This window comes from Acomys minous (genome assembly GCF_964271855.1).
Source record: "Acomys minous genome assembly, chromosome: 3".
Taxonomy (NCBI): Eukaryota; Metazoa; Chordata; class Mammalia; order Rodentia; family Muridae; genus Acomys; species Acomys minous.
The window spans coordinates 97,981,772-97,999,681 of NC_140485.1; the positions used below are offsets into that span (position 1 = coordinate 97,981,772).

The 17,910-nt window shown below is 45.4% G+C and overlaps 1 protein-coding gene and 1 long non-coding RNA gene across 3 annotated transcripts in view; one reads left to right on the top strand and one right to left on the bottom strand.

Moving 5' to 3' along the window:
- LAMA4 (laminin subunit alpha 4) overlaps positions 1-12,760 on the bottom strand; it is a 150,765-nt gene extending 138,005 nt beyond the window's left edge. Inside the window, exon 1 of the mRNA XM_084776780.1 lies at positions 12,058-12,760. Within this exon, the coding sequence (XP_084632906.1) occupies positions 12,058-12,255 (198 nt within the window). The 5' untranslated portion in view covers positions 12,256-12,760. The remainder of the gene's footprint in view (positions 1-12,057) is intronic.
- The window catches only part of LOC311594777, an 81,824-nt gene that overhangs the window by 37,662 nt on the left and 26,252 nt on the right, over positions 1-17,910 (top strand). The window contains exon 6 of one of the 2 annotated variants that reach the window (XR_014778211.1): positions 4,330-5,157. The exons of the other annotated variant lie outside the window; for it this stretch is intronic. This is a non-coding gene — a long non-coding RNA (uncharacterized lncRNA). Of the gene's footprint in view, positions 1-4,329; positions 5,158-17,910 lie in introns of those variants that run through there. 2 annotated transcript variants of the gene reach the window in all.

The following is a 17,910-nucleotide window of genomic DNA, read 5'->3' on the forward strand; positions in this document are numbered from 1 at the left end:
GTTTCACCCATTATTCTTCTCAAATCCAAGAAAAGAGCTTTCCATTACTACCGATTGAAATAGTCTGTTCCCTAACTGTATAACTTTACAAAGGTCAATGTGTGACCATCCTAACAATTTAAATGCTCTTTACAGACTGGTCACTGTCATTCCTGGATTGTGCTCAGGACCTTTCTTAGCTGAGCTTAAGATTCAGGAGCAGCTATTAGAGGATGTTATAGTAGAAATAATAAGAGTCCGGAAGCAGAATTCTTGGCTATGACCTTGAGTGAGCTACTGCTGTGTGGTTCCATTTCCTGTTTGTTAGAAGGGGGCTCCTGTGAACGTCTTCCTCAGGGTTGTTAGGTAAATAAAGCAAGGAGACAGATAAAGGGCCCAGAAAGGGGACAGGTCCCAGAGTGTGAATCATGCATTTTAGCAATCAAAGCTTAAAAGACCTTAGAACTCGGCCTCAGGGATAAAGCAGTTTAAAGGAGACCTGGAACCTGTAGGGAGAATGGGGTTGGGGGGTACCTGTTTCCTGTAGGAGACATGCAGGAACTCAAATGGTGCTTCTTTGTCGTTCCAGAACATGCTAGAAAACCTCCTCTGGAGGAATTACCTGGAAAGTTTTCATCTTAGGGAATTAGTTTTCAATCTGTCTTGTGACACTATCTTTATTTCACAGACACTTGTCCTGAATCAGGATGACGGCCTTGCTGTGAAGGAAAACTGTCACAGCTGTACCGAGTCTTAAAGAGTCAAAGTGACATTCTATAGTCCAGCGGATTTCACAAGTAAATTCCTCTCTGGCCACCTCTTCCGGTCCTCCCTCATGGACACACTCTTTAGCTATCCCGTTTCTGTATAGCTATGGATACTAGGAAGGGCTAGGTGGGAACAGTTATTTTACACCTTTACTCAAAACCAGTTCCAAACACCCACACATGTTGCCATGTTTCTGGGAGGCGCCTTCATCTTCAGGTTCCTCCAGGTCCGGCAAAGCAGAATTCTGCTTTGCTTTTCTATTTTAAAGTTATGTTTTTGGAGCAAAGGTCTAATAATACCTGATCTGTGAGCATCACTCAGCTATGATCTGGTTTAATAGTTTTGCTTGTTCTCTTCCTCCCAAATATATATATATAATTTCCCCTTTTAGAACCACACATGCCCATCTCTCCCAGCTCATCCAAAACTCCAATATGGCTCCACTTTAGAGTTGAGCATGTATTTCCGGTGTACTAATGAGGACGTTGGATAGGTAAAAAGACAGACTCCGGTTCTGACTCTCTCTGCACTGCCAGCCTGTGCACTGCCCGTGAGGATCAGTCTTTTAGACCCTGCTGCCCCACGGCCAGCAACAATCAGCCATTTACCAACACCACAGTCCTAACATAACTCTGATTTCCAGAAAGTTCCTAGAACGTATTTGTTTCCCAATGTGTCCTGTTGAATTTAGAGCAAGCTTTAAATTCCCTTTGCAGCAGCATTAAGACCCAGTGGGCAACTCTTTGGTGCATGGCAGATGGGGTGGTTGTGTTTGATATTTATGATGCATCAAGCCATTGCTAGTTTGCTTTGTCGTTTCCCCTGAGGGAAAGCACGGTCTCCTCCGTCGTCCCTCTGCCAGCTGATAATTGACTGGCACTTAGGTATAGATCCGTGCTCTCCTTCTGGGGCTTCATATTTCATTTCATCCTAAAGGGTCTGAGTAGGGGAGGCGGGATTAGCTAGACAACCCTGGCATAGGATTTGTTGACCACAGAAGGATGTACCTTGTGTGCATGAGGTGTCTGCAGCTTATACTGTCTGAGACACTTCGTCTCCACGTCATTGTGGAAAGCTCGGGTCTGTGCTTGGCCAGCACCCTGACTTGCAGCTGCCCGCAGGCTCACTCATGGAAGGTGATGGGAGGCCAGGAAAGTACTCCATTCAAGTGTTTCTTGTTCCTTCTTCCAGGCCAACTATTCCACACTCTCTAGACTCTTAGGATGTTAAGGGATAACATCTCTGATTGTGCTCCTGAAGCCTGGTAGAGCGGTGTAGATTTGAATCTGTTAGGATATGCTGTTAAAAGGAAGATCATCAACAGTGAGTACTGCATCTTCTTCCTTCTCTGTCCTCCTTTTTCCGGGGTCACAGGAGGTAAAGGGACTTGCCCATGTTTCTTGCTCTACCAAGAATGATGCATTTTGATTGAGTGAAGTACCATCAAGGTTGGTCTAGGCTCCTAGTTCAGCTTTACTTAGGGCCTCAAGACTCTCCTACTGGCGACTCAAGGCAAAGATAGAGAGAAGCTAGATCTGGGTAGGGGTTTAAAGTTTACCGCCTGTATTGTCCTTGGCTGGTGCCTTAGTTTGAGCGGGACCCCTGGGCCCAAATCTGCCTATCATAATGTTCTACTTGTAGGTTTCTGGGACCCTCTGGATCTTTTTACTTTGCCATTCTCCCATGCTTCTCTCATCTAGAGTCCCAATAGAATGTCCTCCCCTCTGTTTCAGTTTCCTGGTAAGTGAAGGCTTACCCAGATCTAGACAATGGACAGAACACTCTCCACAGTAGAGTGGAGAGTGGGATATTACTTTCTCACATACTCTGGTGCCTCACATTTGACCATGCCCCCTGGAGGGGGAGACCTGGTGGCACTCAGAGGAAGGACAGCAGGTTACCAAGAAGAGACTTGATACCCTATGAGCATATACAGGGGAGGTAATCCCCCTCAGGAACAGTCATAGGGGAGGGGAATAAGGGGAAAATGGGAGGGAGGGAAGAATGGGAGGATACAAGGGATGGGATAACCATTGAGATGTAACAAGAATAAATTAATAAAGGAAAAAAAGATAGAGAGAAGCAATGAAGACTTCAGTGACTAACAGTGTGTTTGAGGTCTCTAGTTTTATTACTTAAGGTGACTAAGTCTACTGACGCAACCAGGAAGAATTCAAGGCAGGGCCGGAAGACAGAGTTCTGTGAGCTGTCTCTAAGGAGTTCGCTGCTTCCCTCTGCCCAGCTTAACTCCTCAGCTACAAAGTGAGAAGGCCTGGATCTCCGAATTTCCTTTCTAGCACTGAGCATCTGATGATTTATTTGACTTCAGGGCACAGTAGGGTTTTGTATCTACCTCCAACTGGCTATCAAACAGGGTTTAGCCTTAAGCAGGTCTCTTTCATGCCAGCTGATGTGCTGCAATAAAGGCTTTAGAGCTTGTCTCTTTCTGAGGGAAAATTGGAGTGTCTGTTAGCATTGATTTTGACAGATAACAATACCCAGGGAAGACAAGAGAATAAAGCAATTATTTCTGCACTACAATGAAACACTCATGTCCAAGCAATCCGACTCCATTTGGTCTTCAATATCAGGAATATAGCGTTTCATCTGTGGTGTGTGTATGCTTGTGTGTGTGTGTGTGTGTGTGTGTGTGTGTGTGTGTGTGTGTGTGTGAGCTGGAGATATGACTCAGGGGTTAAGAACACTGGCTGCTCTTCCTCAGGACCCAGGTTCGATTCCTAGCACCTACACAGAGGCTCACAACTGTTTGTAACTCCAACTCTAGGGAATCCAGTTCCCTGTTCTGCTCCATAGGATCCTGCATGCATGCGGAGCACACATGCTCACACACACGTACACATACATAAATAGCTAAAAAATAAAACAGAAGACTGAGATGTGGAGTTTGTGCTGTGGTATCACATACTTAGGAAAAAATGGGGGGGGGAGGGCACGGATCTCTTTTGACCATCATGCAGCCATTTTGCTACTTTTATTTGAGGATTTGGAGACAATTTTACAGTCCTAGAAACTAAGGTTCTGAGGCTCACTCTCCATCTTTCCTGCTTCTAGCTACTATGCTTTGCAGTCCTTTATAGAAGTGTTTAGTTCTGTTCCCTGCATTGCTGTGTACTTGGCATGGACAACAATCCTCCACGTAGCTGTCGTAGCCTCAAGGCAAGCTTAACTGAACACTGTTTAGATCCCCAGAGGCTCCAGTTTTCTCTAAGCCAACGACATTACCCCATAACTTCAAAATAAATACGAACACACAAAGCCTGCGGAAGAGCTTTTAGCTGAAGGGTCCAGCACAGAGTTCTGTTCTGGTCGGCATGGGATTTGTACTAATGTGTGTTCTAGAGTTGCTCCCACTAAGCTGTTCTCAGGGATTCGTCGCCATAGCTGCATCCCTATATTTACATAAGCCCGAGACCTCCAACTTTCCCAAATTACAAGTTTTGAGCAGCCCTGAAAGTTAGAAGAGGGCCATTTTGCATATTATTATTATTATTTTTTAAGGCACATCCACACACTCTCCCCTCTCTCTCAGAAGCAGCTTCTTATGTGTTTGTGTTTATGCAGGATATTTGGGTTCCAGTCTGGCAACGTTCCCACTACCATTCGGCCTCGGAATGCCATTCCCCCCAAGTTTTTCTCATGACAAAAAGACAGACCCTCAGAGGCGCTGCTGGCAGCTGAATTTCATTAGTACTTTGATGGGAAACTCAAGCTGGAATTACAAACATCTGTGGTTCGGCTTCCCTTCAGCAAGCCGTTTCCCAGAATTTAACTTCACCACACCAGGAGTGAAAGAGGAAAACAGTTGAAAGTGGCGCGCTGCTCTTGGGAAACCCAGGAGGGTGGTTAAATATCTGGCTATGGTCACTATATCTTAATGAACTCACAGACGGCCTTACTTTAGAAAACTAGTAATTATTTATAAATACTAATTTGGGGGCTTATAGCATGCACCAAAAAAAAAAAAAAAAACTGATTTGAGTGGTTTCTAACTCAAATGTCTCAAAATTATATCTGTCCACCATTATGTTTATACAATTGTAATGAGCAAGCAAATCCCCTAAGACTTTTTATGGCATTACGTACTTCATAAAACTACAAGTCAGATTTGAATACTTGTGAACTTGTCATTTCGTTTTCCCAACTACTTAATTTTTTGTTGTTGTTTTTTTTGGTTTTTTTGGTTTTTTGAGACAAGGTTTCTCTGTGTAATAGCCCTGACTATCCTGGAACTCTCTTTGTAGACCAGGCTGGCCTTGAACTCACTGAGATCCACCTGCCTCTGCCTCCTGAGTGCTGGGATTAAAGGCATGTGCCACCACGCCCGGCCCAACTACTTATTTTTTTATTTCTTAATTTTATACCTATTTTCTTTGCTTTGTTGTTGCTGACACTTGGCTTCCCTAGAAATTTAGAAAAACCCATCCTCCCCCCCCCCACACACAACTATTCAGATACTGTATTGCTGGTGAAAACCTATTTGAAAACTATTAAAGACAATGCTTATGAGAGACACACTACGGTCCCTCTGCTCTTGGGTTGCACAACTGGGAAATATGCAGTCAAAAGTTGAAAGTAATCAATTTTACAAAATGGTAAAAGACCTAGATGACAAAGAGCATTTCGCAAGACGCTAGCCACGTGGTACCTGAGCTTAGCTGACGTCACAGCTGACGTACCAGCGGAAGAAAGGAGCAGGGGGAAAGCAGAGGAGAGGCTGAGGCGGTGACGCATCTACGTGCAACTTCCCAACAATCTCGTGAGGCAAAGGATGCTTCCACTGATTTTATGATTTAAAAAAAAAAAAAGGCAATCCCTAACAGATGAGCTCATTTGCACAAAGTGACGATGCTGGAAGTCTGGACACTGATTCACGCGTCTGTCTGGCCACAGGTCCATGTTCTACCTCTGAAGAAAGGTGAATTTCAGATAGGACGGAGACAGCAAGGAAACTGCCCCTGGGCTAAGTCTGGCCTTCAGATATACTTGGCCTTGAAGAGATTTAGAAATTGAGTCACCAATTTCGGTTAATCCAGATTCTAGTGGTGTGAATGTAATCCTAGCACCTGGGGAAGCAGAGGCCGGCGGATCTCTGTGAATTCTAGGCCAGCCTGGTCTACAAAGTGAGTCTAGGCCAGCTAAGGCTACACAGAGAAATCCTGTCTTTAAAAAAAGAATACAGATTAGTTTTTTTTGTTGTTTTTTTTGTTTTGTTTTTTTGTTTTTTTTTAAAGATAGGGTTTCTCTGTGTAGCCTTGGCTGTCCTGGAACTCACTTTGTAGACCACACTAGCTTCAAACTCAGAGATCCTCCTGCCTCTGCCTCGCAAGTGCTGGGATTAATGGTGTGTGCCTGGTCTGTCTTCTCTTAAAAAACAGACAAACAAGCTTCCGTAAGAGCAGGCAAGCCTGAGCTCTACTCCGGAGGACTGTCTCCTGACCTGGCTCCATTTAGAGAATTTTTGCATGGCTTCTGTAGCAATCCTAATTTTAAAAATCCCTTTGAGCCACAGGATCCAGCAATTCCACTTCTGGATAGGTACTCAAAAGAACTGAAAACAGAAAGTCAGAGCCAGAGAGTTACACGCTGTTGTTCATAGTGGCATTTCATATCCTCAAGAGGAAGAAACCACACTTATTTCTGTGGCTGGATGAACAAACAAATGCTCTATACACGTACACATCTGTGCATATATGGGCAAATTATAAGTATAAGTGTATAAATGCAAATGGAAGCTTTAGCAGCAACGATTCTGACACATCTACAATGTGAGTGAACTCTTGCTCCTGAGTTGCTTCTCCTGACCAGTACACAAACACCAAGGCACTCGCATACCACCTTAAGTGCGCCCCCTCCCCACTGCCGCCATAAAAGAAAAAGAAAATCGTAAAGTTACTAGGCAAGTCAGGGAAGGAGTCTTCAGCTACCAAGTCTTCAGTTGTCAGTTTATGCAGCTTACAAGACTCTGCCATTAGCACTGGATAATGCTTGGCATGCTATTTTATACTTCTTCATTAAAAAAAAATGCTCCCAAAATTTTAATAAGAGAGTCCCTAAGGATGGTTCTGTATAATTTTCTAGATATTCCTGCAGGGTCAAATTGCTTTTATAAATAAATTCCTTCTGGGCCTAGCCATTTCACAGCTAGAGAGAGAGCGACTTGGGTTCCTGGCTCTGTACCTGTTTCCATGTTTGTGCAAATGGGGGGGGGGGCAGAAAAGGGGGGGGAGCGGGGAGGGGTAGGTGATAGCTGCCTAGTTCTATTGACTTATCATGGCGGTGACAGGAACATCTTAGGTAGCGTTAGCTCCGCCACCGCTATGATAACCCAGTCTTTCTAAAGTAAGATGTATAGAAACTCTGCTGTTTGTTGCGTAGAATATCATGTCCTCCTGGTCTACCTCATTTTCTCTGTAGTACTAAAGCGCATGTGGCCGCTCCTACCAGAGCATCGGTCCGTTGTGCTTTGTGCAATGCTGGCTGTATTATTTCTCTCAGATTGCTTGCCACTGGAGGGTAATGGTGAAACTATCCTTTCTTTCTTTCTTTCTTTCTTTCTTTCTTTCTTTCTTTCTTTCTTTCTTTCTTTCTTTCTTTCTTTCTTTCTTTCTTTCCTTCATTCCTCTTGTACGTGCTAAGTCTCTATCTAGATATACCTGTTGTGTGAATAAAAGAAACGGAGGTTCCAAAGACCCGATCTCCTGGTGGAGCAGCACTCCAGGGTAGCTGCCTAGGCTCGTGGCTGGAAGATTTATTGTCTACATAATCTTTTTCAAAGCAAGGAGGCTGAGATAAGAAAAAGGAAAGCAGATAGTCAAGGAGATACAAAGACTTTGCGTAAACATTCTGCAACCCTTCAGTCAATGGCAGGGAGCCTAACAGTGTGGCAGGGCGCGGGGCCACATGCCACCACAGACAAGAAAGAGGGGAAAGTCCCTCAGAGCTAGTCTCCTGTAGCACTTCTGTAAACGAGTCACTTTGTCCATGGGCGCATGAAGCACTGATATTTTTGGCGGGCGCGGGAGTGGGGTGGGGGTGGGGGTGGGGCGGTGAAGTTAGCACGGTAACGATAGTAACAGTAACACCCACTCAGGTTAGCCATGAAGTCCTCCTTCCTCCTTTGGGGGCGGGGGGCTTCCTCACCTTGATCAGCGATTTCACTTATTTTTCTCACTTAGCGGTGGAACTCACTTCGGCCCACGCCCACTTGGCCCTTCCAGCGTTCCTTCTTTGCTATGCATTTCTCAATGTCTTTGCGTGGCCTCCGTCTAGCGTCTACCTCTGGCCCAGTGTTCTTGGCCTCGCTTGACTCCTGGCCTGTGTCTCAATAGGCAAGAATCTCATTTTCCCCGAGGGTGCACTCTACGCCTGTCTCTCCTCCGGTGCCATTCTCTCTCCACGCCTTCTTTCCCTTCTGGGATGGTCAAGAAGACTTCAGGGAGGTTCTGATCACTCAGAACAAAATCCCTACATCCCTACCTTTGTCTCATCTTTTCTATAAATCATAACAACCCTACAGGCAAGAGGGGAAAGAAACAGTTTCTCTGGGCAAACTAACTATATAAACCATCACACACACACACACACACACACACACACACACACTCACATACACTCACATACACTCACACACTCACATACATACACACTCATACACTTGCACACACAACTTTTATACTTTCACTTAGTTTTACTTGCTACAGTGTACCTGACGAAGTGAATTAGGCCCTCTTCTCCTTTCAAAATGCTGCCAGGATACTGAATGCTCCTTTTGAGTCTTACTGATGGCTGTCTTGCCCACCCCCACCTCCTGAAAAGTCACTGCTGTTACTGTACACTCAGCAGTGATGGACTCAGTAATTTGCTTGTCAAGAAGCAGGAGGAAGCCAGGTGCATGCTTTTGATGCCAGCACTTGGGAGGCAGAGGCAGGCAGATCTCTGAGTTCAAGACCAGCTTGGTCTACAGAGGTAGAGGACAGCCAAGGCTACACAGAGAAACACTGTCTCAAAAAAAAAAAAACAAAACCAAAATTAAAAAACAAAACAACAACAACAAAACCACTAAAGAAAAAGAAGAAGAGGTAGGAAAATCCTCAAGTGGAGTGTAGAGTTGCCTCTGGGTGTGTCTCTTTCACATTCTTTCTATCCTACAGGGAAACCTTTCCCAAAGAAAGGTGGAACCTTTCTTCTTGGCCTGCTGGTCTTTTCATTCTGTTAATTTTTTATTCACATATGCTTCCAGCTCATACTGAATACCATTTTGGGTCAGAGACCCTGCTTTAGGACAAGCACACAGTGATGGAGGAGCTGGGGAGAGCATGGACCGGGGGTGGGGGTGGGGAAGAAGGGGGATGGGAGGACTTCTGCCAAGCTCCTCCCACTGACCCATGCTTGGCTTGAGTGGTTTTTTTTTTCCTTCTTTTGGAGAGTTGGTTGAAGAATAACCATTCATATAAATCCAATTCAAATAAAGTGGAATTATTTTTAGAGCACCCTCCCACCCACATGTTGAACCCCTCCTATGAATAATGCGGCCGTGTTCTGTTTTATGTAAATACAGTTTCCTGACCCAACCCAGTAAAGTAGTTGTGCCATGTTATTAAGTCTCTGGAATGTATTTGGTTCAAGATCGGCTCACTGGCTATAAAGAGCATGGGAAACCTGCTGGCAGGGCACTGGGATCATCCGGAGACCACAGGGGAGCTGGAAGATTTGGGAAAGTGTCCTTTGCAGACACAGTTGCGGCGTTCTGCCCTGTCTACTGTGATCTTTCCTGGGATAACTAGTATCTTCTTTTTCTCCCCTAAACTTCCCAACTAGTATTTTGTTTGACCCCAATGGACCCTGACAACATTGCACATTTAACTTACTATGGGACATTTTTTTTTTCTGAGTGGAAGAATATAGGAAAACATAGATACAACTGAACAAACATTAACTCAGATAGAAGCATAGAAATCTCTGAGAAATGGCACCAACTAAGGTTTTGTTCTGTTATGGGTTTTTTTGGTTTTTCGAGACAAAGTTTCTCTGTGTAGCTTTGGCTGTCCCAGACTTGCTTTGTAGACTAGGCTGGACTTGAACTTACAGCGATCAGCCTGCCTCTCCCTCCCGAGTGCTGGTATTAAAGGCGTACGCAACCACGCCTGGCTAAGGTTTGTTTTTTTCAACATAACCCATCTATGATAATAGCTCAACAGTGAAAATCACTTATACCTATGTGAGACACTGCACACCTTCATTGCAACAGCTACAGAAAGTATAAAATACGTATCAAAGGTTTCTCCAAGCCTTGAGTTTTTTATTTTGTTTTGCTTTTAATCACCAATTTGGGCAAACTATTACTTGGGTAAAGTCAAGACACTTGTACTTTAAATATGGTCAGCAAGTCTGCCATCTAAAATGCCTTGCTTTCATTGCATTGGACTTGTATGAAAAATTGCTTGCAGCCTCAACATTCACTTTAAGGTCCCCTAACATTCAAATAATCATTATGAGATGCAAATACAGAAAAAATAGTTATTACGATATGACATGATATGCTATAATCATCTTTTTAGATGTAACATATTTAAATATAGAATGCCTGAACAAGTTGAATCAAGAGGAATCATGAAAAAAATAGCATAAGTGTTTACAGTTGGCACATGATAAAGACTTATTGTTTATCTACAATTCAGGTTTAATCGGAGTGTCTTATACTCTGTATCAATTCTGCCCTTACATTGAGCATTTCATTCAGGGACTTTCCCTGCTGGAAGCAACAGGTGTGGAGATAATGCTGCCTGGGTTGGTTCCAAGCGCGCAGAGGAGTGCCTTCCCATTGATGGAGTTTTGCAGTCTGGCCTGTCCCCTGTGTCTGGGTGTGATCAGAAGTCAGGCCCCTTCGTTCTCATGGAGGTTCTATTTTGTCCTGAAACAAGAGCCTGGAAAGTTCTGGTTCTACCTTTGAGGAAGCATGACGAGGGCTCTCACTTAAGAAGAACCATCTTGCCATTTTATTTCTCAATAATTAATAACTATAGTTATATTACCAATAGGTAGAATTAAAAGCAACAGCTAACACTTCAGTGTTTCAGCACTATTATCAGCCTGCACCACTACTTCAGTTGTATGATTGCTGTAGCTATAGGTACAGCAGCATGTGTGTGTGTGTGTGTGTGTGTGTGTGTGTGTGTGTGTGTGGTATGTGTCTGTTTTGTATGTGTGTATGTGGTGTGTCTGTGTGTCTATGTTGTGTGTGTGTTCTGTGTTTGTGTTTGTATGTGTGTGTTGTGTGTGTGTTGTGTGTGTGTTTCTGTGGTATGTGTGTCTGTGTTGTGTATGTGTTCTGTGTTTGTGTTTGTGTGTGGTGTGTGTGTGTGTGTGTGTGTGTGTGTGTGTAGGTGTGTGTAGTGTACGTATCCTGTTAGGCCAATTGCTCTTTCCTTTCCCATGAACTTAGGCGACTTCATTTTGCTCTCACTTAGCATCTCCCACTGCCTGGACATGCTACTGTCTGTCCAGGCTCAGGGGCTCTTAAATCACTTACTATGGACATATCCTTCTTCTCCAAATGTCTACACTTTGGCTATTTCTCAACTTAAAAGTCTCTTGGTGTATAAAAACAGCATTTATTGGAATCCACATTTGATCAATAGTATTTCCTGACCAGCTTTACTTTGGGAACTGAATGGAGCTTGATTTAATTTTGTTTCTGGATTACAATGGTTCATTTCTGTTTAAAGTACCTGCTCTGAAATTCTGGTAACAGCTTCCTCCACCGATAACTGCCCCCTCCACCCCCAGCCTTTCAAAAGACAAGTTAGGTCTTTCAGTAATATTGCTCCCATTGTTCAAACAGCAAAGACAGTGGCAGTGAGGGGCACCCACATTCAGTGCCAAGGCTTGACAAAATGATCATTGGAACACACCTAAGACCACCACCCACATACTGCTGCGTTCTGTGAGTCTAACAGACCCATCAAGGTGTTCTCATCTCATCAACTGAGAGAGAGAGCGAGAGAGGGGGGAGGGAGGGAGAGAGAGTCAGAGACAGAGACAGAGTGAGAGAGAGGGGAGGGGAGGGAGAGAGAGAGAGAGAGAGAGAGAGAGAGAAACAGAGACAGTCACAGAGACACAGAGACAGAGAGAGACAGAGAGAGACACACAGAGACGGAGACACAGAGACGGAGACCTAGTCCAGGTGAAAGTCAAGGTTGTCAAAAAAGAGCCCGGAGAGAGAAAGAGGACTGTGGCCCCGATGGCTGGCACAGGTGAGGAGCAGGGTGGCAAGAGCAGAGAACACTGTACCTCAACAGCGGGCAACAGGCGTCCCAGTGTCACGCGTGCGTCGCTGGTCTCAGATGCGTCTTGCCTGCCGACCACTGAGCTCCCCTCGATGTCAAAAGGAAAGGCATTGTAGTCCCCTGACGCAGCAGCGCTGGAGCCGGCAGCACCCCAGAGGAGCCACAGGGGCAGGACTGAGCACCAGGCTGTGCCCCAAGCCATCTCTCTGCTGATATTCAACAGGCCCTTCCTGGAGCTAAGGAGTCTTGGTGGGCACCCCGAAGAGGTGCGGCGATGTCTGGTGTTTTATCTTCTCTGGGCGGGGAGTCCAAGTTGCAACTTTGTTGTTGTGGTTGTTGTATTAAAAAAAAAAAGAGGGACTGAGAGTCAGCTTGGTTTCTGCCTCTCTTGCTCCTCTTTCGCTCCCGCCCTCCCTCTCTCACTTTGTCTCTTGCCTCCCGCTGCTCCCGTGGAGGCTTGAGCTCCCGGGACCTAACAGTTGGATGGAGCGTAGCGCCCCACGAGCATCAAAAGGCCGCCGAGCGGGACTGGCATGAGCCGGGCGAGCGCGCCTGGCCACCTCCTCTCCCTGGCGGCTGAGACCGAGGACGGCGCGGCTCTGGCTTCCTTCCCACACTCATTCTCACCACTCCCTTTCCACCTTCCCCTTCCAGGCCCTCCCACTCCAAGTTGATTTTCAGACCCTGAGGTCAGGCCTTTCCTTGTCGCCTGCTTCCCCTCCCCCTCCCCCTTTCCCCTCGCAGTTTGGAGCCTCTCCAAGGACTCCAGATGAATATTCCGAGTTCCTGATTGCTTTCCCCACATCCCTTATTGACGTAGCCAAGGCGCCGGATGTCTGATCTATATTTATATAGATTTGTATGTGGCCCCCACTGGCGTACAGGAAAGTGGGTGGAAAAGGGATTCCAGGGGCGGGAGGGAGCCTGAGGTAGATGACCTCAGGAGCCAGAGGCAGGGTATCCATTTCTGAATGAGTTCTCTCCTTTTCTAGAGGTAGCGGGGCTCTCTTCTTCCCTAGAGGTTCACTGGCCACTCCTCTTCCTCCGAGTGCACGAGCGCACAGTCCTCGCCCAGAGGGCAGGAAAGAATATCTTTCACCACAGTGCTAGAAAATGACTTCATTATTGAAATGCATGAACTTTTATTTACAAAGAACATCTTGTTTTTCCCTAAAGAGGTGCTTTGTGAGGGTCCCCCCCCGAACAAGGCTTGCAGTGTCTGAGCCTGTCAAACATGCAGCCCACAGCCCATAGCCTGACCTCTTCCTCTTGGCCTGTAGTCTCAAGCCCACTGCATCTGCCTGAATCATGTAGTCCTTCCAAGACTTCCATAGAACTTGAGCTGCAATAGGCCGGGATGAGCAGAGACCGACTAGTCCCCACTGCAGTTAATGGGGGTGTGCCTTTATTTCTATGGGTTTCAGGCTTTATGCATCTCTGGAAGGCCCCAAGGAGCCTTTAAAATGACCAGATGAGAAAGATAACTACAGAATGACACCTAGACCGGTTTTTAGATGTTGGGAATCATAGTTACGTAACAAAGAAACTCTGAACATTTTTATGAGCCCCATTTTTCACAGAACGGGGTTGCTGGATCAAAAGATAGAGTGCCCGCTACTTTCCACGCGTTATCTGTAAACACCACAACAGTTTGCAGCACAGTAGGGCTGTTATTTCCTTGCTGTGGAAGAAGAATGGGGAGATTCCCCCCCAAGGCCACCCAGCTGGTAGAGAGCGGAACTGGATATTGGATGTGAGCCTCCTGGGTCTTCTTGCTCTGCTTCAGGTCTGTAGCCCTGACTGTAGCCCTGACGCTGATAAGATAACGCCTGAGCTGGGACACGGAGGAAGTGGGTGGGCTCTTTCACTTTCTGTGCAGCAACAGTTTGTGCCAGCTATCTTAACTTAGTTCCGTGCTGGTGGATGGTTAATAAGTGGATGTCGTCAACGGATGCATTTGTGCTCCCCCAACCTCAACCTTTCAGACTGTTTTCAGGGTGCATGTGCAGAACTCTCTGACCTGACCTCCGGACATAGATGGGTGGGAAGGGAAGGGTTCCCTCAGAAGCAGCATCCCGGACCCGAATGGCTTCCAGGTTCTACCTGGACCCCTGTGCCAGGGGTGGATGTTCCCAACACTCCTTCCATATGCCTTGTTAGGCCACTTAAATTCTTCTGCCACCTGTCCTTACGTGCTTGAGCCTCCCCCCTATCTCCTCATTAATCTATTGTCAATAAAGTTCTTTTGGCAAAACAAACAATAACAGAGTAAATTCCCACAGTGCAGTAGTATTGGTTTCTGTATACGCTGGGCCAAGAGCATGTGCTCGGGCACAGTGGGATTCTTGATTTTAAATAATAAAATGATATGACGTGAAAGAGCTAATGTCAGAAGACGCAAAAAGAGTTCTCATAGATTCCATGATATCTGTAATGTTTTTGTTTAAAGACTTAATAATAATATGACACGGAACCATTAAGCTAAATTGCTACACACACACACACACACACACACACACACACACACACACACACTTCCCATAGATATTGCTTAACCAGCTCCGGATACATTGACACTCACCTGTAATCCCAGCTCTGAGTTCGAGGTCGGCGTGGTCTACAAAGTGAGTCTGAGACAGCCAAGGCTGCACAGAGAAACCCTGTCAAAAATCAAACCAAAACAACAACATCGACAACAGAAAAAAAACAAACAAAAAACAAAAAACAACAACAAAAAAAGAAATTAGTTAACTTACCAAATTAAGTGAAAGGCCTTAAATATCTATATGGTTTGGACGATTTTTTATGTGAGTTCTACTGGGAGAGAAGGTGGCCAGACTGAGGCAGAACAACAGTGCTCCAGTGTCTGGTTCTACCTTGTAACTGTATAACTTTAAATAATAATACTATCATTGTACACCACCTCGTGTATACACATACATGCACACAGCCTGGCTTCACATACTGCGTGCGTTAGCATAGTCAGATTGCTCACGTTTGCGTTAGGGAGGACTCAACCTACTCCTCCTCAGTTATCAGCTGGTTACACTTGTCATTTAACCTGGGACTTCCCCTTCCCTGCACTGGGAACTGGGTGTATTTATTTATCCTGGACCTATGAACTTCATTTTTGCATTAATTATAAGCTTCTGTTTCTTCTCCTCTTATTTATTATTATTATTTCTTTGGTAAATAGTAAGATACATAATCCATACACACACACATATGTGTATGTACACACCCACATAACTTTTTATGTGACACTTAACAGAGTTCATCTTGGGCCTGTTTATAGTAATTCTAAGAGCCTGACACCAAACTTAGTGTCTCCCTCCCTTTCTCTCCCTCCCCCCCCCCCCCCCGACTCTCTCTCTCTCACACACACACACCCCAGGATTTTTCTGTGCAACATCCCTGGCTGTCCTGGGACTTACCTTGTAGATCAAGCTGGCCTTGATCTCACAAAGATTGTCTGCCTCTGTCTCCTGAGTGCTAGGATTCATAGGCGTGCGCCACCACCACCCATCTAACTTAGTCTTTCTTCATGTCAGTTTTATCAGCTGTAAGATGGAAATAGTGATGCCTCTATCACTGAGTTATTAGTGGCAGTAATGTGCTTAGTAAAGACAATTTAATTATGCAATGTTTTCAAGTTTTAAAATTTTACTTACTTTTAATTTATTAACCTTTCATCCCAATTGTAGCTCCCTCCCTCATCTTTTCCTGGTCCCAGAGTCCATGTCAGAGGCAGCCCCTTCTCCCATATTATGGGAGCCTCATAGAAACTATCGAATAATTCTGAGCAGAGGTCTGGGTCCTCTCAATGCATGGTCCTTGGAAAGAATAGAACGGCATTTCCTAAAGAAGAAAAGCAGCCAGCCATATGTATCTGTCCTGTGGCTGGGGGGGGGGGGGGCTCCGGCTCCTGTTTGATGAGAGTACAGGTTCCTCTTTCTGGCCACTTTGGGACCCTCCCCTGTCCTGGCTGTTGACTGAGGATATCATGGATTTTAGGTATGGGAGTTAGGGTGCGCTAGAGCTTAGAGGAATATTTCTTTCTTTTTCTTTTTTACTTTCTCTTTTTTTCTTATTATTTTTTTGAGACAGGGTTTCTCTGTGTAGCCTTGGCTGTCCTAGACTTGCTTTGTAGACCAGGCTGGCCTCGAACTCACAGTGATCCGCCTGCCTTTGCCTCCTGAGTGCTGGGATGAAAGGCGTGCGCTACCATGCCTGGCCAATACAGGAGTATTTTCACTTCACCATAAACTAGAAGGCATTAGGGTAAAGGGCACCCCACCTCACCTCAGGGTCACTCAGATCTTGAAGAGCCTTACTATTAGTAGTGCTCTTTTTCTACTAAGAGTAAAATTGGGGATCATTTCCAGTGTGTGGCTACTTTCCCCTTCTCTCTTTCCCTAGGATTGTGCAGAAGGGCTCATCATGTATCTTCCGGATGCTGTCCTTGTTTCCTGAGAAGTTGGGGGGGTATCCAGCCATCCCCAATATCAATATGGGCATTCAGAGAGCTTCAGAGGCTAAATGGCTCAGATCAATTGGTGCTGAGTGAGCTCCCCGCTTTTCCCGACTTCCAGATCCACTGCCTTTTCCCTGACTAGACTAAGCTATTTTTAGTTTCGGCAGCAGCAGACCTGGTAGTTTATGAGGCTTTATCAAAAGAAAGTTCTGGAATTCCCTTATAAGAACCTGTGGAGTTATCAGCAGATAAAGATCAAGGCTGCCTGCCTCTGCAGTGCTTTGCCATTGGGGCTGTCCTCAGCATCCAGCGATTTCAGCAGCAGCGTGTTGTTAACACGTCCCAAGTGTGCCCTTCTGAAAATAGAAGGCTGTGTCAGCTGCTATTTTGGGTCTGTAGGTGCTAATCTTGGCATGAAGGCTTGTTGTGGGTACTGTGTACTAGTGACAATAATTTCATGATGATATTGGTCAGGGAAAGGGGTGTAAGCTGGGTTGCCTTCCCTCCTCAAAGTCTCTAATTGATAATTCTGCAGTAGGATGCAAAACAAAAGGGTAGGTCTCATTTCCCCCCTTCCCCCACAAATACTCCCATTTTCTCCAAACAAGATGCAAGTTCACACTATATGAGGAAGGACCAGTAGCAAGAGAGTTAGGGGATGGAGGGACCTTTTAAGGGTTGGTCCCCACCTCAATAGGTTCCCCAGGCTTTTGTTCAGGATGTGGGTGGTAAGTCATATTGAATACTGTTAGTTCACAAGCAATCCACTAGCCTGCCTCTAGCTTGCCTCTGACGTCATTGTCTGCCACAGCCAGAGGCTCAGAATAAAAAAGACCAACTGGCCAATTCTCTCTTTTGCACTCCTCTCTCACCTCTCTTGCACTCTCCTTATGGCACCCCCCCCCCAATCTCTCCACTGTCTCTCTGCCCTAACTCCTTTCCCCTTCTCCCCTCATGCTTTTATAATAAATCTCTGCATATTAGATCTGTTGTGTGGCATCTCATTCTTTCTTCTTCTTTTCCTTCTTCTTCCTCCTCCTCCTCTTCTTCTTCTTCTCCTTCTTCTTCTTTTTGTTTTGTTTTCAAGACAGGGTTTCTCTGTGTCATAGCCCTGGCTGTCCTGGAACTCTCTTTGTAGACCAGGCTGGCCTCAAATTCACAGAGATCTGCCTGCCTCTGCCCGAGTACTGGGAGTTAAAGGTATGTGCCACCACCACACCCGGCAGCATCTCATTCTAAATGATAACAAATACAATTTTTTTTTTAAATCCTGGCCTCTTTTGTCTTTGAGCATCTATTACCTTCATTCTCTATAATCTATTCATTTCCCCACTTATTTAATCAGCATTTATTGAGTGCCTCTTTAGGCCAAGTTTAGATAAT